Source organism: Larus michahellis, chromosome 2 (genome assembly GCF_964199755.1).
Source record: "Larus michahellis chromosome 2, bLarMic1.1, whole genome shotgun sequence".
Taxonomy (NCBI): Eukaryota; Metazoa; Chordata; class Aves; order Charadriiformes; family Laridae; genus Larus; species Larus michahellis.
This window is the reverse complement of record NC_133897.1, coordinates 155,065,407-155,091,283: the sequence shown is the minus strand read 5'-3', so window position 1 is coordinate 155,091,283 and position 25,877 is coordinate 155,065,407. Positions and strand designations below refer to the sequence as shown.

At 36.7% G+C, this 25,877-nt stretch overlaps 1 protein-coding gene across 1 annotated transcript in view; it reads left to right on the top strand.

The window, feature by feature from the left end:
* Positions 1-920: 920 nt before the first annotated feature.
* Positions 921-25,877, top strand: part of TAF2 (TATA-box binding protein associated factor 2) — a 64,895-nt gene continuing 39,938 nt past the window's right edge. The window contains 12 exon segments of the mRNA XM_074577732.1: positions 921-1,112; positions 2,705-2,758; positions 3,553-3,713; positions 13,396-13,514; positions 14,873-15,014; positions 15,378-15,609; positions 16,816-17,000; positions 17,564-17,677; positions 18,993-19,092; positions 20,734-20,805; positions 20,807-20,820; positions 25,372-25,507. Of these exon segments, the coding sequence (XP_074433833.1) occupies positions 1,059-1,112; positions 2,705-2,758; positions 3,553-3,713; positions 13,396-13,514; positions 14,873-15,014; positions 15,378-15,609; positions 16,816-17,000; positions 17,564-17,677; positions 18,993-19,092; positions 20,734-20,805; positions 20,807-20,820; positions 25,372-25,507 (1,383 nt within the window). The 5' untranslated portion in view covers positions 921-1,058.

The window sequence follows — 25,877 nt, the reverse complement described above, 5'->3', positions numbered from 1 at the left end:
TTGGCGTCGACCCCAGGCTGTAACCGGGAACCGAGCTGCTGTTCCGCGGCCTCAGGCCCCGCGCTCCGGACGGGGCTTCCCCAGGTAGCTGCGACTCCAGCACCAGCCCCGACAGGCCCCTTCCCGCCTCCCTGAGGCGCCGCCCCGCGCCTGCGCTGGCGGCCGGCAGCGCGCATGCGCACGAGTCCATGATCCAGCCCCGTATACCTCCTTTAGATTATTTTTGGTATTTCATTTTCTTAAATGTTTTTTGCCTATGGCTGCCTCTGACATCGTCACACCACCCTTCTGAAAAAAAAATAATCCAAAATACTATCCATCCTTAAAGAAAGAAAGCTCCGTTAAACCGTCTGTGACCTTTCAACCGCCCGGGGTCAGAGGTTGCGAGCAAAATGGCGGCGGCTGCTGAGGGGGAGAGCGTTGGCGGCGCCCGGCGGGCGCGCTGCTGAGGGGAGCCTGCGCCGTGCCGGTGGGCCGCCCTTGCCCTCCATGCCGGCCGGCCCCAGCCGACTGCCCCGGAGGAGAACCAGCCGCGGGAGCCCCGAGCAGTGCCCGCGCCCGCAGCGACCATAAGGCCCGGGCCGCGGGGGGTTCTGCGGTGCCGCCTGCGCTCCCCTTCCAGGCCCACTCGCCCCCCGGCACCGCCTGTCAGCCGAGGCTGTTCCTGAAGCGGGGACCCCTCGGCCGTGCCCGCCCGGCCGCGGCCTTCCCGAGTCGGTAGCTGCCACCTGCGCTGCCCGTTGAGACGGTTGATTTACGCAGCTTCTGCGGAAGGGGAGCAGGCAGCGCCTCCGAACTGGTATCGTACCCTCAGTGGAGAGAGGGGTTGCGTGCTGCGGTCATAAAAGGTTATGTAGAAAGACTGAATGTTATTTGTCTTATAACTATGGTGCTTACTTGAGCCGAAGATGCCTGGCTGTTGGGAGTCACAGACCCACTGGGGAGATGAGTGATCAAATACAACCTGACACAGGGAAAACTCGAAGGACCCATTGAGTGAGGATGCTGTTGATGCCAGTCTGACAGTCAGCAGTGTGTGACTAGTGCGGCTGTTCAGGATGAATAGGAAGAAAGGAGACAAAGGATTTGAGAGCCCAAGACCGTATAAATTATAAGTATCCATTTTTTTTTGAAGTTGCTATACTTGAGACCAGTGCATATTTGAAACAGGCCACAGGCTGATTCGTAATTATTTACCTGAGAAGGTTGGAACTGTTGCTGATGGTGTAGCTTGCATTCAGAAAACATGTGTTGCAGATGTATGTTTTATTTTATTGTGTAAATCGACTCATGGATAGTGAGTCACAGAATCACAGAATGGTGGGGTTGGAGGGACCTCTGGAGATCATCTAGTCCAACCCATCTGCCAGAGTAGGGTCACCTACAGCAGGTTACACAGTCTCAGCTTATAAAGATATTTATATTGTGCTCTTCAAACCTTAGAGATCTCTCCACACAATATCAGCGCTACAGACCATGCCACCACGTTTCGTTCTTACTGCTGTGTCAAACCCTTTTGACTTAAGAGCTTTTTTGTGTATAAAAAATGCTTGCATATGTGCAAGCAGCTTTGTGAAGCAAATTGTCATTTTTACATATCCATTATTTCGGTTTTAACCAAGCTGTAAAGCACTTGGTTCTGGATTTCTGTGGATCTTTATGTATATGTGTTTATACCTCCTTGATTTCTTTATAAATCTGTAACACAAATGTATTTCTAAATAGGATCACTCTTGTCATCATATACATTTCAATGTGTAGGTAATGTTTAAATCCATCATTGGATACTAGATATTACCATTTTCTTGTAGGAATTTTTAATGACCTTGCTCAACTGAAGCAAAGTCACTTTTTAATGCAGAGGGTACATAAGTATGCATATAATGGGTAAAGGGGCATAAAAGTTGAATTATTACAAGGTTGTATCTTGAGTCAAGAATAGCACTACTCCGAAGTGCGTTGAAGATGCCAGCTACCACACAAAAAACACAGAAATAACTTCTAAAATCTTAAAATAAGTTGGAATTATTATTTTATCTTCCATTTTTTAAATCAGAGTTTAATTTGCCAGGAATTCTAATACATCATTCAAAATTTAAGCAAATGCATTTGACTTGTTTAAAATACCTATCTTGATTAATATATAACAATTATTTAAAATAATAAATTCTTATGACCTACTAATTGTAAAAGCACATACTATATCTTTTTTCATATATAGTACCTGCTTACATAGATTATGTCTGAGAGTCAACTCGCCAGGTAAATTATGCACAGGTCTCTGATTGCAAATATTACAGCTGCATGCCGTTTGTCATACTGCACATCACTAAAGTGTTAGAATTTGATTCTATGCCATTAGTAATGCTATATTTTTACATACTGTTACATGATGTTTTAAAGCGATGTTATTCTCTTGTGTTACTAGCAATATTCATACTGACATGATAGTGTACGTAGATTTTATTGGAACTTTTCTGACCTTGTATGCAATTTCTATTCATTACTTGTTTTGGACCATGTAAGAGATTTAGACCATCATGAATTCTCCCTATATAAATATATGCTATATGCAGTATATATCTATACGTATATACATCCTATATAAGCTCTCAATTTTTTTTTTAAACTGGGTTAAAATATGATTTTAGATGCTGGCATTTGTGCAATATCTTACTTATTTTAATTTTTTTTTTCCAGCACAACTCACCAAGTAGTTTGTATCAACAACATAAATTTTCAGAGAAAGTCTGTTGTAGTAAGTATTTTTTAATAAAATGTGGAAGTAGAAATTAAAAGTCTGGGTTTTCTTCCTGCTTTTAGAGGATGCAACTGCACGCATAAGCTAATTATGTTGTTCAGCTTCTTTATACTTTCTAATCTGATGCCTCTTACAAGTCTATCATTCCTTGAGATGTGTCAAATAAAATACCTTCTAATTGTGAACACTTTAATCTCTGCAAGGAAGAGCTTTCTAAAAGAAGATCACTGCATTGTAAATAATATTACAAAGCAACTTGCAATGCAAAATTGATGTTCAACATGGTGTTAGCTGATGTTAGGGATAGGGTTATAGAGTTTTCTAGCTTATATGTGAGTTCACTGGGGCTTTGAAGAAGCTTTCGTGATTTCAGGCCTGAAGTCATTGAGTCTTCTTGTGGATTTAGATATCTGCCTAAGTGGAATCTGCTTAGGTTTTAAAAATCATTTTCTCAAGCTTGGATACCAAAACCTAAAACATGGAATGAAAAGCAGTGATACTAGTAACTTGAAATCTATCCAACAGAGGCAGATAATTTCCAGTCAAACAAGCACGATTGTCAGTCATGCTGAAGTTTTTTGTTTTGTTTTATTTCACCTGTTGAATGGTATGAAAGAAAATGTATTCCAGATATCTAAAAGGGCAAACCATTTTCCTTCTTAAATAAAAAATTAACATTTTTTTACCAATGATTTTCCTTTGAAATGCATCAATAAGATTTTTTTTTTTTATATCTCTATGTTGTGAGTTGGTGAAGATTTTATAGAAGGTTTTGATTTGTGTTTTCATAGGGTTATGTGGAACTGACAATATTTCCCACAGTTGCAAACCTGAATAGAATCAAACTGAACAGTAAACAGTGCCGGATTTACAGAGTAAGAGTCAATGATTTAGAAGCAGCTTTCATCTATAACGATCCAACGCTGGAGGTTTGTCACCATGAGTCAAAGCAGTAAGTGATGTGTTTAAAACTACAGATGTGTAGTGTCTTCTGTTGCTGTTAAGCATGACCTATTTTACTGTACTGGCAAGTTTTACCTGGTGATTTCCTGATGGTAACTTTTGTTTTTGTGACTTAATTTTGGGAAGGTATTTTGGCAATAATTTTAACTCTTACTCTGTTCTTCTTGAGAATTTCTTTTACGAATATTTCTTCGTATTGTTTTGTAAAAGCATCAGAAACTTTTTAAAAAGTACTTTAGGGGGAAAAAAAGTGGTGGATGCCAGTAGTATCCTCAGTGCTTTAGAAAACCGTCCTCCTCGTGTTTTTTCCTTGGTAAGAACGTATCTTTTGCTAAAATGTTTTATCTTTGATGGACTTCAGGTTTATCTATGCCCAACTCTTAGTCTCATTTATTTGAAGAAAATTTGGTTACATTGTTGTGGCAATAGCATTTTGTTTATATTCTCATAGAGAACATTTTACAGTGGTGCAACTACATATGAGAGTTCCATATGAGAGGATTGCCCTTAGTTTTTGGGTTTTGTCAGTTTTCTTGTGGTTTCTTTTTTGTTTGTTTTTTTACTCCAGCATAGTTGGTTAAATCACTTTGGTTGCATCAGTATAATATTACGTAGACCAAAACTATCATGTTCTTATAGTTTGTCCTGCAAAAATTGTCCTGATTTTTACGATGTTTAATGTCAGATTGGATGATCAGTTTTGTTCCTTCCTATTTTTAAACCTAAGAATATTCATATAGTATCAAAGTTCTTGGGAATATTTCCCATTTTCCTAATAAGATTTTGTAAGAATTGTTTCTGATTTTATTAAATATGTTTAGATAGCCTTATATATAATTAGCTTATTACTTTGAAACAAATAATAGGAATAAAGCAAATCATGTGTATCACATTAGCTATTGGACTCCTAAATTAAGATGCCTATTACTGTTCTTCAGTTATTTTTTGTGTCCCCTTGGACGGTGATTGCTCTGAGAGATTTGCTGGCTGAAAAGATGGAGAGGGCTCACTCAGTCAGCAGCTTTGGAGTGATACCACCTCGGTTAACTCATACAGCTGATGAAGGCAGATAGGAACTAGCTAGACTTATTCTGAAGCAAACTTCATACAGTTCATACAGTCCTGCTAGTTGGATTTGAGAGAACAGTGGCATTCTCAAATGAGGTAGATAGATCTATGAGAGGTTGTCTACCCATTGCCTTGGTGACTAGAGCTTTTTGAGATGTTTCTTAGCCCATCTCAGTTTCAGGTAAAACCTGGCTTAACTTCTCCGACTGTTGTCTGAAAACTAGAGTATTAAAGAGAACTTCTGTTCTTCCATTACTGAGATTCAAGGGCTACTTTTTATGCTAAGTTATGCATCCTTGTATTTCAACTGTTTGTTTATGGCGGGCACTCTCCTTTATTCATCACTCATGCAAGAGTTTCAGTAATTCAGTTTGCAAATACAATGTTCATTTATATCGGACACTGAATTGGACATCAACAAAGCTGGTGAAGGGCCTGGAGAATAAATTTTATGAGGAGCGATTGAAGGAGCTGGGACTGTTTAGTTTGAGGAAGAGGAGGCTGAGGGGAGACCTCATCGCTCTCTACAACTACTTGAAAGGACATCGTAGAGAGATTGGTGCTGGTCTCTTCTCACAGGTAATTAGCGATAGAACAAGAGGGAATGCCTTCAAGCTGCAGCAGGGTAGGTTTAGGCTGGCCATTAGGAAAAAATTCTTCCCAGAAAGAGTGGTCAGACACTGGGATAGGCTGCCCAGGGAGGTGGTGGAGTCACCATCCCTGAATGTGTTTAAGACTCATTTAGATGTGGTATTAGGGGATATGGTGTAAGGGAGAACTTTGTAGAGTGGGGTTGATGGTTGGACTCGATGATCCCATTGGTCTTTTCCAACCTAAATGATTCTATGATCAAAGTTTGGAAATTTTGTTTGAGTCCTGATACTGAACCACTTGAGTCTATTAATTCTGTAATTCCTGTCTGGTTTGTGACTTAATTTTTTTTGTTGTTGTTGCTATTGCTCGGTAAGTCAGAAAGCCAGAATTCTCATTGGGGAGATTTTGGTTCTGAAGAGCTAGAAAATAAAGCTTTTGGTCTTTCCTAAGGCATCAAACTTTCATTATACATTAGCATCGCAGATCAGGGTATAAGTCCTAGAATATTATCTAAACTCACGTTGAAATTTGAAACGAAAGGTTTCAAATTTATTCACCATCTGATATTGAAGAGCAAGTTTAAATACATGTAGCTTCCCACATGCTTTGGGGAAATTATGTGGGAAGAGACTTTGGTAAATATCTCATATCTGTTTGTTTTTCGGTAAGAGAAGCACCATGGACAAATGTTTTCACTAAGTGTTCTCTTTTGATTTTACTGAAACTTATGTTCATGTTCTCACAGCTTGTTTTGGCTCACTTGGTTGAATTTAGAGTTTGCTGAATTGTTAAAGAACTCCTAGTGAAAGTGCTATACATGTTTAACAGTGGCTGATAGGAAATCAGAGTCCTTTAGGTTGGAAAGGGCCTACTGAGATCACCTAGTCCAATGCCCCTGCTCAAGCAAAGTCAACTAGAGCAGGTTGCACAGGGCTGTGTACAGTTGGGTTTTGAGTATCTCCGAGAGTGGAAACTCTGCAATCTCTCTTGTCAGCCTGCTCCAGTGTTTGATGACCCTCACAGTAGCAAATAATTTTCTTGTATTCATATGGAATTTCGTGTATTTTAACTTGTGTCCACTGACAGGACCAGAGACAATGAAACACAGGAGGTTCCCTCTGAGCATCAGGAAACATTTTTTTTACTGTGAGGGTGACTGCACACTGGGACGATTTGCTCAGAGAGATTGTGGAGTCTCCATCCTTGGAGATATTAAAAAGCTATCTGGACATGCTTCTGGGCAGCTGGCTCTAGGTGGCCCTGCTTGAGCTGAGGGGTTGGACCAGATGACCTCCAGAGGTCCCTTCCAACCTCAACCGTTCTGTGATTCTGTAACAACTGAATCCTGACTAACTTATGGAAGATGTGAGAAAGGAGCAGCATTGAAAATTTTCAGAGTAAGTGCTCCATTATGTTAAGAAAGGGATCAAGAGAGACAATTCTGTCATTTTGTGGAGAAAGTTTCTTTGTTTAGCATCCTAGTGGTATAATGGAACATCGTCCTTTTTTTTTTTTCATATTATCGTGTTTAAGAGCAGTGAACGAAATTTGAGGACAATGCATGCAAGGTGAAATACTGTCTCACACAGGGCGACAGTGCCTTTGGTTTTCACTGCTGCAGGTTTTCACGTTGCTATTTGAACTTAATAGAAGGTCTCTGTATTTCATACCTCCTGTGTTACTCATCATTATGAAAGACAGTTCATCAAATATTCCTAACGAAAAACTAGTATGCCTCTTTTCTGTATCTCAGAAATCAAAGTCTTACATGGGTTACGAAGTATTAGATGAGATGTGTATTTTTTCCATTGAAATACTGGTCACAGTTGCATATTGAGCATCATGGTAGCTAAGTTAAAATAGATAAAATACAGCATCTGTGCTTTTAAGGCAGGATTATAAACAGAAATGCTAGAAATCTAAAAACTCTATAATTAGTAGCTTAAAAAAAAAATCATCTGTGGGTTTCCTCTGCCCTTATTTACAAAGAACTGCTTCTAGAAACAGTAGTGATTTGTAGTCTTTATATCTAATCATATGGTCATGTCTTCCATGTTCTTGTTGGTTATGGCAAATTTAGTGATGATGTCCTTTGTACCCTTGCAGCTGAACTTGGTATATCAATTATTTTGAACAGAACACAGATTAATTATAAAGTCTTGTTTGTAATGTTACAGGAATAGTTATCTTTTGCACGGTTTTCTTCAGTGGTCTATTGAACTAATAAATGTGAAGTGAAGATGGCTCTTGGCAATCTGTTTATTTAAAATAATTTGTTTTAGATCTTTACTCTTTACTGGTGTGTAGCAAAAAAAAATGTAAGTTTTAAGGATTTATGTACAAACATTTTCTTGCTTTTGATAATGCTTTCTGTTTTCTTAAATGTTGATTTCTAAAAGAATGCATAAAGTATGTAGAAAAAGCTGCTAATTTAATGGACTCTTTCCTACCTTTTCTATCAAAGTGAAGTGGTTAATTGTTTATGTTGTACAGATTTTGTCATGCAAGGAAACATAATTAGAAGAGGATTGAGAAAGTCAAGATTAAAGAGAACTTTATCTATGAAATACAAGCAGCACCAGCTGCAATTGTTTCTGTCTCACCATAGTGTTCCCTGTTAATTCTTGGATAAGATCTTCTGTCAGATCAGCTCTTTATATTCTAAATTTGAACATTCAGCTTGTTTTCAGTTCAAGTAATACTTTTGCATTTTATCATCTATTGATGCAAAAATCATTGACACATGGTCTCTGTCATTTCACATTTTCAGCATTGCGGAAGGTAAAACAATTTTTTTTGCTTTGTTTATTGTCACTTCTGCTGAATGACAAAAAAAACTTCACTAAAAATGTAATTAAAAATTGGTGAATTTTGTAGGAAATTTTAGAAACCTTTAATTAGTGCATTAAATATATTTTCAGTTTTGATGCCATTGCCAGTTTATCTGTCAGTCCCAAACCATAATTTCAGGTGACAACTGAAAGAACTTTTACAAGTTTTATCTAGAAATAAAGTCAGTCTTCCATCTTGTAATTTCCTCCTGAGGCTTCAGGACATCATAGCTTTTTCATATTGGAATATATGGATGAACTTAGATAATTTATTCCCTTCCTGCCTGACAGAGCAAACATCTGAACAGTGCTGTAAGCTATAAAACAATTCACATAGTTTTACCATGTGTACACAAGGTGGCAGAGAATCCCATTTTGCTCATACTTCTAGGAAAGAGTTCGAAATCTTGTGAAGACTGCAAATAGTGTTGGAGAATGGGTCTGTTTGGGTCTTGTCTTAGGGCTGCTGTTTTTGAGTGCTGCCTCTGTTCTTCTTATCTTCCCTCTTTTCCGTGTAAATTGTTGCTTTCTCAATTCTGTCAATAAAAGGGAAGTGAGATTTATTTTTCTGGACTATAGCACGCAGAAATCCCACAGCATGTGTTCTGCCTGTATCCCAGCCCCTTTTATGTTCAAATGGGCAAAGGAAATCTCTGTTTTCTTAATCCTAGGGGTAAGATTGTAAACTGTTAAATAGCCGCAGCAAAAATTTTGAGCTCTGATGCAGGGGTTTGATCTATCATAACTGAAGTTTGTGATGATCCTGCTGTTGCCAGGCTATGGGCTTCACATGTTTGTGCGATAACTATGGTGCAGGGTTGAGAAGCTATTGCTTTTTATGATTACTTCTGTGTAAAGGAAGACAGGTTTTTGTGTAGCTAGCTAATGTGCACATAATGCTTTCCTGTGCATAGGTTCTCTATTTGGTGTAATTTTAATCTTTGGCAGTGTATACCTGTTCATTCACTAGTTCAGCTTTTTTTTTTTTTTAACTTGAAGCCTGTCATTTTTAAACATTAAAAATATGAAGAAGTTTTGATATCCTTCAACTTCACTGTTGTTTTAGTTACAAGCATCAGTAAGCTGTGAGAGAGAGCAATATGGGAGCCTTCAGGGCATGTCTTGCAATATTCTCTTTTCTGTGAAGTCAGTGATCAAGTCTTTAGCCTATGCACAAAATAGAAAAATTACTGGTGGACTGAGCATGTGTTGTTTTGCTGCAATAAAGAGCCTTCGTTTCTACTGGTATGATGCTTATCTAGTTGTAAATTCATGATAGACTTTGTTACAAATAAACAGAGGTGTAGAGAACTTCTGAAGAAAGAGATGTTAAAACTCTTAACCTTGTGCAAGAATGAAAATTTGTTTTTTTCAGTGTGCCAAAGATTCAAATCATTGCCTTATTAATAAATTACCTATATGTGTACATATTTTTTATATATATATATATATATATAAACGCTATATGTAAGATATGCTATATCATAGCCTAACCAAGTGCTAATTGTATCTGGATGGCAAAGTAGAATAGTAAATGAATTACAGGTAATGAAGAGAAGTGAATTGCATATGGGTCAGAGAACTTATTTTGCAAAGTTGAAGTTGATGTTAAGTACCATAGGAAGAAAGTGGTTTATAGACTCTATGTTTGGGCTGCGTAACAGTTAAGTAGCACCGCTGCAGCTGGTAGTGACAGATGCCATAGGAAGTTGACGTGGAGGTATTTGGAGTCCATGAGTAGCTTTAAAAAATAAGTCTCTGCAGGTTCACTTGTTTCGCGTCAGTCAACACGCATGCACTTGGGCTGTTATTAACAGTGTTTTGGGTGAATTTTGATAATAAAATTTATCTCTACTAAGAAAAAAAACATGAATGCATATTACTTTTTCATTTTCAATCTACACTTAGCATTAGGAAAATTTATCTTTGTTCCTTGGGCTGTAACTTTATGCATGTGCTCTGTTTTTGTTAAAATGGCAATATCCAGTTTATTAAGAATAGTTCAAACTATGAAAAAAATTAATCTTTGGTACTAAGCCTTTAATGGATTCCTTTTACAATGAATCACCCATTTGAATTGGAACACTTCACAAAAATAGAAATATCAGAATAGACTGTTTTCCATAAAATGTTAAGCCCAGTGGAGTCTACCTTTCTTGCTATAAAATCATAACTTTTTCCTGTCTATGAACCCATTGATGTTTAAAATGTAACTACAAGCTCATCACAGTCCTCAAACTTGGAACAAATTCTCACTGATGTATTCGAAAGAGATCCCATATAAGTAATAGTGAATTTTCAGAGCTAGTTCAGATTAAAATTAAAAACTTTGCGACTTAACAGTCTAACAGAATGTTACTGCAGTTTTCTGTTGCTAGTTTCTTTAATTACTAAGACAGTTTTTAGTCATGCAGTCTTTTTTTTAAAGAGAGTTTTTCCAGTGGTATTTATTTGCCTACCTAGGATGTCATTTGAAGACAGCTTAAAGCAACATTGGTTGGGGTGGTTATGATCCCATTGACAGTCTTCTGTGTCTCAGTCGTAGCACTTCTTTGACCCCTCGGTATGTCAGGGAGCTAAACCAACTGAAAGCTGTCTGACAAAAAAAACCTTTCTTTTTTTCTGTTTGGCACTTTCAGCTGCATCACCACAGGGTCGGATGAACAGTAGTCTCCTTAATGAGTGAGGGCGTAGGAATGTGTGGCTGAGACTAGGAGACAGCACATCAGCTGGAGTTTAAGTTGGTTTGAATTGTTCTGGAACCATAGCTGAAGTTATAGTATATTCCAGTGTGTAAATTCAGCCTTGTGCTTTTAAAACTTGTTGGCATTATATCCTATCTTTAAGTATACTTCAGCTATGAAGAAGGAAAAAACGATTATGTATTAAAACTTGGGATTTGGGTGTTTCTGTGCTCATATGCTCCCATTTACTATTCATGTCCTACTTTCAGAAGCTTCCAAGCAAAGTAGACAAGTTTACTGCTCCTCACATTCTCAGTCTTGGTAGTGGTGCCAGGGAATTTGTGCACTATTATTGCCAAAGATCAAGAACTGCATGAAAATATGTTCTCAATATATTTCAGTGTTTTAGCAAAGTTTTTTAGATGTGGAAGACTAGGAATATAAGCATGGTATTTGACATACTTAGACATAGGATGATGCTGGCATGGTTAAGTACCCTTCATTCTTCCAAGTAAGGTACTGTAATTTGGGTTGAGTGCTGTTTTCTGCGTGGGTGGTGAATAGAGAATGGTTAGATGAAAGTAAAATCCTGAAATGAGATCATGTCTGCTTTATGTGGACTTCAGATTCCACAGAAGAATGGAGCCCGCAGCCAAAAGTTGATTTACTCCATTGTAGTGCAGTAATCCTGCACCCGGGTCAGGGCAACCCCTGGTATCAATACCAGCTGGGGGATGAAGGGATTGAGAGCAACCCTTTCAAGAAGGACGTGGGGGTACTGGTGGATGAAAAGCTGGACGTGATCTGAAAATGTGCGCTCGCAGCCCAGAAGGCCAACCATATCCTGGACTGCATTAAAAGAAGCGTGGCCAGCAGGTCGAGGGAGGTGATTCTGCCCCTTGACTCTGCTGTCATGAGACCCTACCTGGAGTACAGCTCTGGAGCCCTCAGCACAGGAAAGGCATGTACCTGTTGGAGTGGGTCCAGAGGGGGGCCAAAAAAATGATCAGAAGTCTGGAACATGTCTCCTATGAGGACAGGCTGGAGAAGAGATGGCTCCAGGGCGACCTTATTGCAGCTTTCCAGTAGCTAAAGGAGGCTCACAAGAAAGATGGGGACAAACTTTTTAGCAGGGCCTGTTGCAATAGGTCTGGGCATAATGGTTTTCAACTAAAAGGGGGTATATTTAGACTAAAAATAAGGAAGAATTTTTTTACGATGAGGGTGATGAAACACTGGCACAGGTTGCCCAGAGAGATGGTAGATTCTCCATCCCTGGAAACATTTAAGATCAGGTTGCGTGGGACTCTGAGCAACCTGATCTAGTTGAAGATGTCCCTGCTAATTGCAGTGGTGTTGGACTAGATGACCTTTAGAGCTCCCTTCCAAGCCGAACTATTCTATGATTCTGTGTTAGCTTTATGCTTGATTGTGACTCTGCCCCCATAGTGGTTGGATTCATCAGCGGTACCTAAATTCTGGAAAAAAAGGTGATAAGTAATTCAAACACTTTCTCTTCAGGTATAGAGTTGTGCAAGGTTTTGAAGAACCCTGTGTACTAGACAATTAGAATTAAGAAAGATTTTGCTCCTATGTTTTACACAGTTTAAAAATGCATTTTGAACAAGTATAAAAGCTAGAACATAAAGATGCAAAAGCAGGGTTATTTTTGAACTTGACTGATCATCCTCCAATATCTGAACATAATCACATTAAATGATAGGAAGATAACATCCTGCTGGTAACCACTTTATCAGTGGACATATGTGTCTTCCTGCTCATTTCAGTAGAAAATGGTTAATCTACGTCATAACTGAAGTAATGGTATGACTTTGGAATGAAATGTGCAGTCAATTACATCCTACTTGTAGTAGCTTAAACAGCTCAAACCTGATTACAGAAATTTCTATCTGCATCCTAAATAAATGAATGATGGTAAAACTTCATAAAAAATTCTCCTGATTTTTGGAGACTATAAAGTATAATTCATGTTTCTTTGTTTGTGTATTAAGGCCAAAACTCTAGCATTTAATATTTCATGTAATATTTACAAGTGCCTAAAACTATCCCTATCTATCAAGCTAAGAGAGGGAAAAATACGAAGCTAAAATCTTAATATATTTAGAAAAGCAACATAAAAAGCAAAGCTGCAATATATGAGGAGGCAGATCTTCAAGACAGCTCTTTAGAATAAATATGCAAACTTAATCCAAAATTTAAAAAAAAAATAATTTTAATTTCTATTCTAATAAATGTAAATATTACTCTTATTTTTAGTCTTTTTAATCATAGGTCACTTCTGTAAAAGCCTAGTTTTAAGTTCTGGTTTTTGAAACGTAATCTTTGCTCCTTTTTCCCTCCACTTCTGTAAAAACAAAACAAAATACTTGCTTGTACATGCACCATGAAATTCAGTATAGAAATCATATAATTTTAAAAGTTGCTTCTTGTAGTTCAGCTTGTACTTTAAGAATTAACTGGGTATTTCTGACAGGAGGAATCTCAACTATTTTTCCAATGCCTACGCTGCCGCAGTCAGTGCTGTGGACCCAGATGCTGGAAATGGAGAACTCTGCATTAAGGTTCCCTCGGAGCTGTGGAAACATGTTGATGGTAAAGTAAAGAGACCATACCGAAAGCTTAATTTAAGACGCCATAGGGTTGTTAGCTATGAGTTTGCATATGATAGTAGATTTAAATAAACAGAAGTAGCATTACATTATTTTATGAAATGATTCTTACTGTTTCCTTTTTCCTCATACATATCTTTCCAGTTGAAGTCTGAAAAATACCTTTACACTTCTTGGTAATATGGAGAAGTGGTTGCAAGGTTTCTTAACACTCTTTACAAACAAACTCTTGGGTGATCACGAGCCCAGAAGTACACATAACGAAGTGTGTGTAATGGAGTATATTGGGTGCCAAATTGTAACTTTGAAGCTTCTTACAATATATGTGATCCAACAAAGAAAATAATTTACAAGGATATGTCTATATACATCTTTTTTTTTTTTTTAAAAGCTATGTTAATTTTTCCCCATCTCACTTTGAAGAGTGGTCGTTTTAAAATTAATTTTGTAGTGAAAAACAGACTATTTTGTAAACTGTTATACTAGATTCTGGAACACATAGCTGGTTTAATAAATCACTCTCCAGTGTTGATTATTTTCTTACCTGGGTTTTATTAGTTTCTTGTATTGTTTTCTTACATCGTTTTATCAGTTTTTCTCGTGGATTTGTGAGACCTGTGAGAGAATAATAACAACTGTATCATGAAGCTGACTCACACAGTGTTGTCAGATACACCTTAATGGGAAAGACACTTTCTTTAATTTTTGTTTAAGTTCCTGTTGCCTTACTTGCAAGCATAAAAGGGAAAATGTTCAAACAGGCATAATTTTATTTTCAAAGTTTGAATGCCAAAATATGGTGAGACTTGTTGGATAAATTTGACCATATGCTCAAATTTCTTTTTTTGCCAGTCTATTCATAGGTGAGATTTCTGTGAAACTAAACCAAAGCAAAGACACTTAAGTTACGGGAAAAGCTTTGACTATAATAAGAGGTTTTAAGAAACTGCAAATGACAATAACATGTCTTTTAAGAATGTGCCTATTACTTGCAATTTTTGTAGAAAATTATTTCAGCAAGGTACAAAGGAGATCATGGTTAGGGTACAATCAGTATATAAAGATTCTTTACCATTGGGGAGTTGGAAGATGAAATGTAACTCCAATTGCAGCTTTTATTAATTAATAAATATTCTTATAAATTCATGTCCTGTAAGTTAAGCTTAAGAGGTCAGTTTTGTAAGCTTTTGAGCAGTGCTTTGTAAGTGGACCTGGAAATCCATGAGAATGAAGTAAACACATCATCTTGAAGAAGCAAGCGTCCAAAACTGAATGATTATTCTGAAATAACTTTCATGTAAGTTGTGTATATTTACTCCAATTTCGGTCTTGGTGCTGCAGAGTTAAAAGTCCTGAAGGTGCATATAAACTTTTCTCTGGACCAGCCAAAAGGAGGCCTTCATTTTGTGGTACCCAACATGGAGGGCAGCATGGCAGAAAGAGGGGCTCATGTCTTTTCATGTGGTTATCAAAATTCTACAAGGTAAGAAAACTATCTTTGAATGTTAGACTGTATTTCCTATTTAATCTCAAGGTGTAGGAAATAAAAGAATTCAAATAAATTATTTGTAAGTTTGAAAAAGCCTAAAACTTAACTTGTGCTTGAAAGGAGCTTATCAGTGTGAGCTAATGATTAGGAATTAGGATTTCTAGTCTTTATAGCTCAGCAGGAGGTAATGGCAAAGAAACTTGTAGTGCTTTATAAAATTAATGTATAGTAGGAGCCAGTATGTCAACATTCAAAGAATGTAGTTTGGAACTTGAAAGAAAAATAATATGTGAAAAAGAGAGTATAATTGTTAAGTGTGATTGTTAACCATATTTCCCCCAATCCGAACTTCCCTAGGTTTTGGTTTCCTTGTGTTGATTCATATTCTGAGTTGTGTACCTGGAAACTTGAATATACTGTAGATGCTGCAATGGTGGCTGTTTCAAACGGAGATTTGGTGGAAACTGTATATACCCACGATATGAGAAAGAAGACTTTTCATTACATGCTGACTATTCCAACTGCAGCTTCTAACATCTCCTTGGCAATAGGACCTTTTGAAATCCTTGTTGATCCATACATGCATGAGGTAATAATCTTCATAGAGGCCTTCACTGTGTTTTTTTTAAGAATTAATAACTATTTTTATTTTGCAACTAGTATATAGTGTTCAGATATGGGTATGTCTAGATATGACATCCATTAGTACAGTTATATGATAAAACTTGTCTAGTAGTGCCTGTATTTAAACTTATCTCCAAAGTAAAGCCCTTGAATGAGCAATAATTCCATTTATGCCTGGATTTGTGGGTCTAATTTCATTGGAGTTGGTAAAAGCATGTTTCTCAAAATAGTTTTAAATGCATCCAGTTGCTGGTAGTAGTACACAATTAAGTAGGTTTCTGAACTAAATTTGATGTTGAGTTTTCATTCTTAACAGACTGTTGCCCTAATGTTGAAGTCCACCAGTTTATATTTACATCTGTAGCTTCAGATTGTGTAAGGATGAACTCGGCAGGCAGGTTGTTACCAGTTTAGCGTAAAGACTGGCTTGTATATTCTTCTTTTGAAAGCATGATAGGAAAATACTGGGAAATAGCTATGTGTTACTTGATCCAAAGGCAAACATCAAATTTTAGTCCTCAGCAATGGTGTTCTGTTGACTTTTACTGGTGGGACATAGTTGTGAAAGATAATGGCTGTTAAAAAAAAAAAATATGTCGGTTGTTGATATTTGAAGAACCCAAACTGATAAATTTCTGTAGAGCTGACTTGAAGTTATGTGTCATTCTCAGCTTGGTTCCTGTGTCACTGCTGAAGTCAATGTAATTGGCTGCAACATAAGTTTGTGGAAAAACCAGTAATATCAAAGGTTACTTGTAGTTTTAGCTCTAACAAGTCTTCTGAACGTTAGCACTGCTTGATTGATTTGAAATTAGCTAATTCTTTACTGCAGAAAAGAAAAACATTATCTCTAAAAGACATTGGATTGCAAAATCAAAGAAAAATGTCATGTGTTTTTAAATTATAGACATCACTAGGTAGACATTGTTATCGTGCATTGTCTGCTACAAATTATTCTCCTGTTGTTGCTCTCACAATTCAGATGGACATCCTGGTGTACTTTTCTGCCATGATAATCTTTATCACAGCTTGAAAATGTTTTTTTTTCTGTTAAATTTACAGCAGCACAATGATTTGTTGTGTTGTGGGGTGTTTTTTCAGTTATGTAGTATACTTGATATTTATGGATTTAAATGTATTTGTCAATCCTGTACCAAATTTTCCTTTGTAGGTGACTCACTTTTGCTTACCACAACTTCTCCCATTGCTCAAACATACCACGTCATACCTTCATGAGGTGTTTGAATTTTATGAGGAGATTCTTACCTGCCGCTATCCATACTCCTGTTTCAAGACTGTTTTTGTAGATGAAGCTTATGTTGAAGTAGCTGCTTATGCATCCATGAGTATTTTCAGGTTAGTATTTGAGAAAATTACACCTTCTAAATCCACAGGCCTAAAAGCTCTAGATCCAAGAGTATTGAGAAATACCTGAAGCTATTATTATTTTTGTAGCCTGAGTTTTGGGCTCTCTAGTTTGAAAAGAGGCTTTTGTTGACGTTACAGGCTTTTAACACCATTTCCAACTTTATGTTACAAAGATGTTGGATTTTTACCTTCTTTAAGAAAAAATTTGCAGTGGTTTTCTTTCTGAATTAGAAACACCATGTACGAAATACTTAAGATCAAATTAAGTGTGGAAATTTGATGATGTTTTATTCTTCTTCAGCTGCGATAGGGTACCAGGAATCCGAAAGAGTTTCACCAGTTAAAACAAGCTACTTTGGCTCTACACAGACAGATGATAATAGCAGGAGATCTGCCTGAGTTAAGGGCATTAAAAAAAAGATGTTACTATCTCATTGGAAAACCAGTGAAGGAATTATTTGATTTGGTTTGGCATTTAAAGCAAGGTTCTCTGTTCTGTTTCTTTGGAGCTGGTGCTCATACTGTGTTACTTTCTTTTTATGGGGATCCAGCACAAATCTCTTACACAGTGCAATGATTATAGATGAAACTCCACTGACAAGGAGGTGCTTAGCACAGGCCCTGGCCCAGCAGTTCTTTGGATGTTTTATATCCAGAATGTCCTGGTAAGTATTTTACCATTGTACTTATAGAAAATGGGGAAAATCTAGGAAACTCAAATTTTAATTTGCATGTTGTGTTTTATCAGAAGGATAAGTGAAACAGTAACTCTAGAAGAAAGAAAAAAGGAAAAAAAAAAAAAGGAAAAATAATAAAACCAGCTCAATAAATGAAAATCTATGTGGTTTGGTTTGGGTTTTTTTGTTTGAAAGGAGAATCGGAGATATAAAGGTTCCAAAGGCTGTAGAGATTGAATATGTCTCTTCTCAGAAATTATTGCTACTGAATGTTGTAGTGTGCGTTGGCACCTGGAAATTTTAGAAGACAGACTTTTGTATCATCTGTAAATTTCTGTCAGATGCTTGGGATGAATAAGTGTAGCCTGCCTAGGAAGTACTTATGGAGCACAGAACTAATAAATTATGAAGAAGTTTGGGGAGGGGAGTGCAGAAATTAGTGTCAAATGGGCATATTCATTGGTATGGTAAGCTTCCTATAACTCCATCTCAGAAAATCTCCCTCAACTGGCTCTTGCAGTTCTGATCAATATTTCTTTTAAAGCCTTTTGCATACAGTTTATGTATCGGGGGCAAGGAGCCCATTACTTTTTTCATGGCAAAAGTGTATGTCCTAGAGTATCCTTGGCTTAAAAAAAAGAAATCAACATGTTTTTAAATTGGGTTTTTACTATTATAATTTCCCTTGCTCTCTTCCTTATTTCTAGCCTATTTCCATGGAGAAGACCATTTTTTCCTCCCTCATAATGACTCCCTTTTTTAATGTTTTTGTTTTATTCACTTCATCGTACCCTGTGTGTCATTCTTACATTTAGAATTCTAGTTCATGATTATTTTGTAGTTTTTGTCCATATTTTTCTGTCTTAGAACATAAGACTCATTTAAACACCTCCTCTGAGAGTCCACCAGATTGTGACATAGATATTTTGTCTTCTTGCTGTCCAAATCTTTTGCTTTGCATTGCATTGAGATGTTTATCAAGAAATTAAGATCATATAGATTAGCAGTTCTTTTAACTTTAGTGTCCATTTTTTATTGTTAGTGTTTCAGCTAAAATAGTTTAGTTTTATATTTTAATCTGGACTTCTGTGGTAAAAGTTCAGTTTTCTCTGGCTTTTCAGTTTCATTGGTCCCATCCAGGTGCCAAGTTACATAAATTGGTTCACAGCTCATCAGACTCCTATTGACTTAGAGAAGTTATATAACTTGCTGAAATTTGTGGCTATTTTGAGCTGGTCAAAAATACCATCCCTTACAAAATACCTTCTGAAGTGCTACAGTTCATGCTTCTTTCTTATTATAGGTCAGATGAATGGGTGCTAAAGGGAATCTCTGGTTATATTTACGGCCTTTGGATGAAAAAAACCTTTGGTGTTAATGAGTATCGCCACTGGATTAAACAGGTAACAACATAATGGTAGTATTTTCTCTATCTTTCAGACATTTTACATCAAAGAAGATGCAATATAAAACTAGACTATAATATAGTTTTGCACTGCAATCTAAAGAAATACTTAGTAGTGACAAAACTTAAAGCTGAAATATTTTTACTACTTGCTGCAAGGAAAAACACCAAACCTGCTAACCAGATTACGTTTCTGTGACTGCTTTAGGATTAATAATTTTCATTGTCTCTCTGTGCAATTAGTTTTCCCCTTTTTGTTTGGGCTTTTGCACAAAACCAGAAAGAAAAAGTCAAAAAAGATTGTACTTTTTTAACACTTAGAATATGAGATTCATAAGGAGATATATTTGGTGAATTTGTTATACTGTGATGGCCATCCATATAGCTCAGAAGGGCTCCAATAGTGGATTCTGTATCTTTTCGTGTCATTTAGGTACTAAATGAAACAGTAGAAAATCCCCATTGAAGGGATCTCTTTTCTTGGAAAGGAAATTTTAGTCTATACCTTACATTTCCAAATATAATGCTCTAAACCAGGTACTTACCAGTGAGAGCAGCAGTGACTCCTCATTCTTTGCCAGTAACTTTCATTTACAAAAAGATGTATAGCTTCTTCCTCTTCCTCTCATCACATTCTCTGACACTTCCTATTGCAAAAACTAGATTCCAAACCCCACGGGCTCCATTCACATCCCTTACTTATGTGGGGACCCAATACCATATCCTTATCTGCCTAACGTGCATTCAGCTCACCAGTCGCGTGCTGTCTGTGCTAAAGGTGTGGGTGCTATAGAGAACAGCAGAACTGGATGAAGGTCTATCTTGAGCTGTGTGCAGGAGAAATTGCTTCTGGGTATTAGCTGCTCATGTTCTTCCCTATGAGTTAGCTAAGTACTTCCACGTAGAACTAAGAGGTGCTACTGTCAGAGCCTCCAGTTCTGCCCTTACTGCTTTGAATGTATTACCAATATATGAAAGTGTTTAAGTTGATACGAATCAATAAATATCAATGCATACCCACATTTGGAAGTTCCTTGAGTATCATTGGGTTGCAGACAGACATCGATTCACTCTCCCTACGCTCGAGCTGACCCGATTTGATTCGAAAGCCATATTGACTGTTGGGTAATAGTGAGCCCATGCAAACATCCTGCCCTGAAGTGTGCTTGTTAACGTGGGCGCACAGCACCACACGAATTCAGACTCATGGTCCGGTTCAAGAGCCGGCTTCTGTCTGGCTTGGGCGTGGGTCAAGGTGAGCTTCTATATGCTGCAGCCTACTGCGTAGGTATACCCAGTATTACCTTACACTGCAAGGATACAGTGATCACCTTTATTTCTTTTGGTCAGAGACAACTAATTTATTGAACAATAACACTCTTTAGATATATTGTAGTGAAATATTGTTGTGTGTTGACCCACAATCCAGACCCAGAACAAGTACTGACGGCTAATTACCACTGTTTTATTGTTTTCCATGCTGAGGAACATCCCTGATTTTAAAATGCTCTTTGTGTTTGTAAACAAATTTAATTAGGAGGCATGGCTTGAACAATGCTATGAAAAGCCTTTGTGTCTTCTTTAAATAATTTCTCTACTTTTCAAAATTATGCTTACTTATGTATGTTGTACTTTTTAGGAGTTAGATCAAATAGTGGCATATGAACTGAAGACTGGTGGAGTTTTACTGCATCCAATATTCGGAGGAGGAAAAAGAGAAAGACAAGTATGTTGATTTAAGCCGCAAGTCATTACAGAGTTTGTTTTTACGGGGCCATTAATATATGCCTTGGGTGTGTTGTGTAGCACAAGGCCAAAAGCTGAATATCTTCAGCTGCCCAAGGCATGTATTACCAGTCTCATACAGTACATCTTGAGTATATAGTATCACTGTTGTTTTATTTTTCTTTCACTTAAATCTTGAAGGAAATTAAGTATAATGAATGTTTTTTATGCTGTTATGAAACTACTTTTTAGTAAGAGGATAAGAGAGAATATGGAGCCAGAATTTTGACCTGAGCTATTTCTGGAGTGGTTAGTAATCTTCAGGCTTTTTACAGTATCATCAGTTTTCTTTTTCTTTGCTCTTTTTTCTTTCCACTCTCAGTTACCACCTTGCAATCTTATATTGAGATTTCCTAATCAATTGGGGAAACAAAGTATTAGATCAGTCATCTATGAAGTAACTGTGAACTGGCTGGGTTTGTATTTTCCCAGTAACTGTAGTTTCAGTATTGCTAGCGTAGGAATTTTCCCTTTACCTCTTTTGTGATACTGCTATACTACCCACTGAGTAGCGCTAACCAGTGGAGGTAGAAAAGTATTACTAGAAGTCAGATCAATGAGTTTACCCAGGTTTCAATGACAACCATTTTCTGGGTTTTTCTTTTCTTAGATAGATTAATCTAGTTATGACAAAGCCTCACAGAGAGTTGCTCTTTGGAAACTCAAAACTGTGAGGTTTAGCATGTGCACGTGGAGTGGGAGAGTATGTGAATGTCTTAAATCTTTACTTTAGCAGAAGCCCCTGTATTATGAAAATACATCTGAAATTGTCTGCAGTAGTGGTTCTCTTGCATTTGAGTGTGTGCAAGTCCAGGTTTTGTTCATTTAAAATTAAAACTCTGGATTTAGAACCGAATCAAGTATACAAATAACCCATTTAAAATTTCAATAGTCATCTTTTTTTGAGAAATGATAAAAGAAGAAAGTGTTTTCCGAAATCAGGAATAGGACATATTGGCTAGTTTCCAGCCAGGAGAATCCTCAACAACTACCGTGTTGACAATCACAGATGCAGCTGTGTATGTATGCCAAGCCGTTACTCAGTTTTGTCCATGATGGATTTTGATTTAGCTCACTGTACTGTTCTTTCAAATAGCGAAGCAGACCTGGATGCTTTTGTTACATATACCTCTGAAAAGCAAGCTACAGCTAGCAGCATTCATTTTAGGCATCCTGTTGGTGATGGTGTCTTTTTTTCTTTTCTTTTTTTTTTTTTTTAAGGAAAATTTTGGGTACTGAGTTAGGTTTTGTGTGTCTTTTTAATTGGCAGCATTACAATTTGGCAACACACTCCCCTATCGAGAAACTAAACTGAGATTGATAGGATCACATAAAATTAGAGAAAAAGGACACATGTTAAAAAAAAAAAAAAAGGAAATTGACTAAAAGTCAAGTCTCTTTGTAACTGTTATTTTTATTAGTTCTATTGTATGTATTCTAGATTTGAACACAAATAATTGAAAAAATCCAGTTCTGATACTCTTAAATGTATACTTCCTCTATGTGATGTATTACTGTTAGACACTGTTTCTATATCTGTTTCTCTACTTCATTGTATTATGGCTTGTTAATAATAATAATAATCATAATGTCACTTAAATATAAATTACAACTTGCTGTTTCTTGTAGGTTGCAAAGTTCCCCTGTATGTAAATAAAGTATATGTTCCTGACTCAGGGAAACTATTTGTATTTGGGGAGGTATTTTCCTAACCACATCTAGAACATTTCTCTCCAATGTATTTTTTCTTTGTTGTGGTTGTTATGATGTGGTTTCCTGCCAAGCATATTTGCATTACAGCAGTCCCAATTAATAATAATATGAAGAAAAAATTGGGCTAATTAATAATGTCATTTTTCAACTAAATTAGAAGCAGAATATGGAAAGAAATCACTGGGGAAAAAGTAACTTTTTTCAGACACATGATTAATTTCTATGCAAAACACAGGTCTCACAGATTCTTCCTGTTTATGTCTAGTGAAACACAAACACTACTCTCCAGAACATTTATTTTTAAACAAAAAATCCTAGAGCTTGGGAAAATGAAAGCAAGAAAACCGCAGGTTATCTGCTGCATAGATGGCAGTTTCAAAACAAACCTTTGTGTTTGTTACATTTTCATTTTGCGTTCTCCCCTCTCAGATTCTGATTCTCTTCAGTCTTTGATTGTGCTGGTACCACCCTGTTGTAAAAACTAAAACCACTAAGAAATACACGTAGATATATTTCAAAAGGAAGCAGCATATTGATGGGTTTACATTGAAGAACTGGAGTGTGTTCAAGGTTGTGAGCATTATAAATTTCCATAGAAGAGCTAGTTCAATTTTCACTTTGACAAAGATTCTAGGTCCATATTGCTAATTTTAATTCTCATTTGGTGCCAGTTCAATAAAAGTTTTAGAAGTCTAATGACTGAAGAAAAATATAATCATAATAAAGATATGGATATTGAATGAACTTGTCTCAGTTTTGATTTGCCGTTAAATAATGTAACCAGTACCAAAATCAATCAACACTTAGTAAATTTAAGAAGGCCAAGAATGTGGGTCCTGGCTTGGTTGTAATTTTCAAGAGAAGAATTTTACCAAAGTCAATCAACTGTATAATTTGAAGCTGGATAAATAGTTTTATACTGAAACCGAATTATTATATAATGTCTGAACCACAACCTCAGTTTCCTCCCTTCATTTCAATTGTTTCATGGTTCCTAACCCTTCCCTACCTCAGAATAGAAAAGTATCCAAAATAAAAGGACAATTTTGATAAGAACAACTTTATCAATTGCTTACCAACTAGAAACAGCAAGTAGTAAACCTAAACACCTTCTTATTTATATACTTAGTCTACCTAAGAAGGGTAGTACTTGCTTAAATTTAGAAGTACTTTTCTTTTTGTATCTTAAGATGTTTAAACAGACATTCATGACTAAAGTCAAGGGAGTCTCCCAGTAAACAGAAGGATGGAAAAAAATAATAATGTGTTGCCGCTACCTTGGTTCTTGCCATCTCCTGAAATCTTGAGAGCTGCAGATAAGGAGCCAAGTGCTGGTCCTGTCCTGGTAGAACTCTTCTTGCTGGCATATATCTGTCAACCGCATAGAAAGATTGGTCAGAGTTAAAATGGTTTGCTTCACAGGTCTTTGGAGGTTCTGGAAGATTAGTTTTTTCCTGAGGTAGTTGGTATGAAAGACCAGGCTTATAGTGCTTATCATAAATCATTTTGTTCTATCTTGCAGTGTCTTCTTCTAAAGTCTTTGGACAAATCAAGGGCCTGGTCCATCTTGAAGTGGTTTAGTTAGGTTATCCGTAAGCGAGAATCACGGGGGAAGAATCCCATTTTGAGCTCAGAAATTTTAAGTAGCTAGCATTTTCTATGTCTCAATGGCTAGTTTGTGATTCTCTACTGACCAGCATAAAATAAGTCTGGATTTCGGCTTCTGAAGAAGTTGGCCTGACATTGCGTGGGTCCAGTTTCTTAAGATGTTTGTTATTTGTTCATTAAAAACTCTAGTGTCCAGTGGAAAGAACTGAAAGAAAAAATATAGCACAACAAAATACAGTTGCTACGGCCTTGATTCATCAGTAAAGTGAAGTCAGACTTCTAATTATTGCCACTTCTCAAACAATTGGAAAGGGGGAAAAAAGGTCTTGTTTTTCTTGAGAATTACAGTATTGCAGCTAATTTTCTACTTTGAAACTGGGCTAGAAGTCAAAATGTTTGCATTCTGAAATGTAAAGCTTGGTGGAAAAAATTAAGTCTTTCAGTGTTTTATTGCTGTACAGCCACTAAGGCTATCCAGAAATCAGTTCTGTTTTTAAAAGTTTCAGGGTTTCACCATCTCTCTGTCTTCTGATGTGGAATGTAATTTAAACATTTAAAACATTTTGCTTATAGATACAAAGGGTGTGTGTGAAAGAGCACCACAGGTAGTTCAAGTTATGGAAACAGTGTGGCAGCGCTAACACGATGCTCTGCCTAGTCTTCCTTGGCACGTTATCTGATTCAGAAGCCATCAGTTTGCCAAAGTATTGAAACCATACAGTTGCTAACTAAAATAAAACCCAAGCAATTCCTTTGGCTCATCACATGAAAATCTGCTGTGAATTTCAAAACTCTTACTTTTCTTTAATTGCAACAATTACTTATTTAAATATAAAATATTCACGCTGTACAATCACTTTTAGATGGAAGTGGAGCAACAGAAATGTCAATTCATGAGTAATTTCCAGACTCAAGTCTACACAGCATCTATTACCTGTCGTTATTCTCTGTCCAGTAGTTGCTGTATGCCAGGCACATACACCCATGTCACCTTTCTTTACGAGTGTGTGGTCATTTTAAGCATGTTATAAATTATAACTTTAAAGCAGTGAAAGAGATACTAAGTAATTGTCGGTGCAGATGTAATCTTGGTTGCTAAGGTATATTTTAGGTTTCGTTCCATAAAATACAAAACGGGGAGCTGGTTTTCTTATTTTATTTTCTTTTTCAGCCCTGCATCTCATTTACATTTTTCTATCAAACACCCTCACACACTGTCCTGGGAATATTACACTATGTTCCAGTGTAAAGCTCATCTTGTTATGAGACTGATTGAGAACAGGATTAGCATGGAGTTCATGTTACAGGTAGGTATTTAAATGATTATGTGGAATATAGAGAACTTTTTGTCATTATTTGCATTTTATTCATTAAATTGTGTTTAAGGAAGAACAAAACAGGTCGTCATAGGATTCCATTTGTATTTTCAATTTTAGCAGGATAGAATAAACATAAAATGTGGGTTATTTGTGTTTGGTAAGGTTAGCTATTATTCTTATACAAAACTTGTAATACTTTTTATATATCGCATATTCTCTTTAATGTTAAGATATTTCATTGGTTTTGGTTATTGTGATTGGTTGTTAACACTGAGAACCTGCTTTACTGACCCCAACTGGTGTTGCTGTGAGCTAATCTACTCAAATTATAAATAATGAAAGTAATGAGAATCTAGCT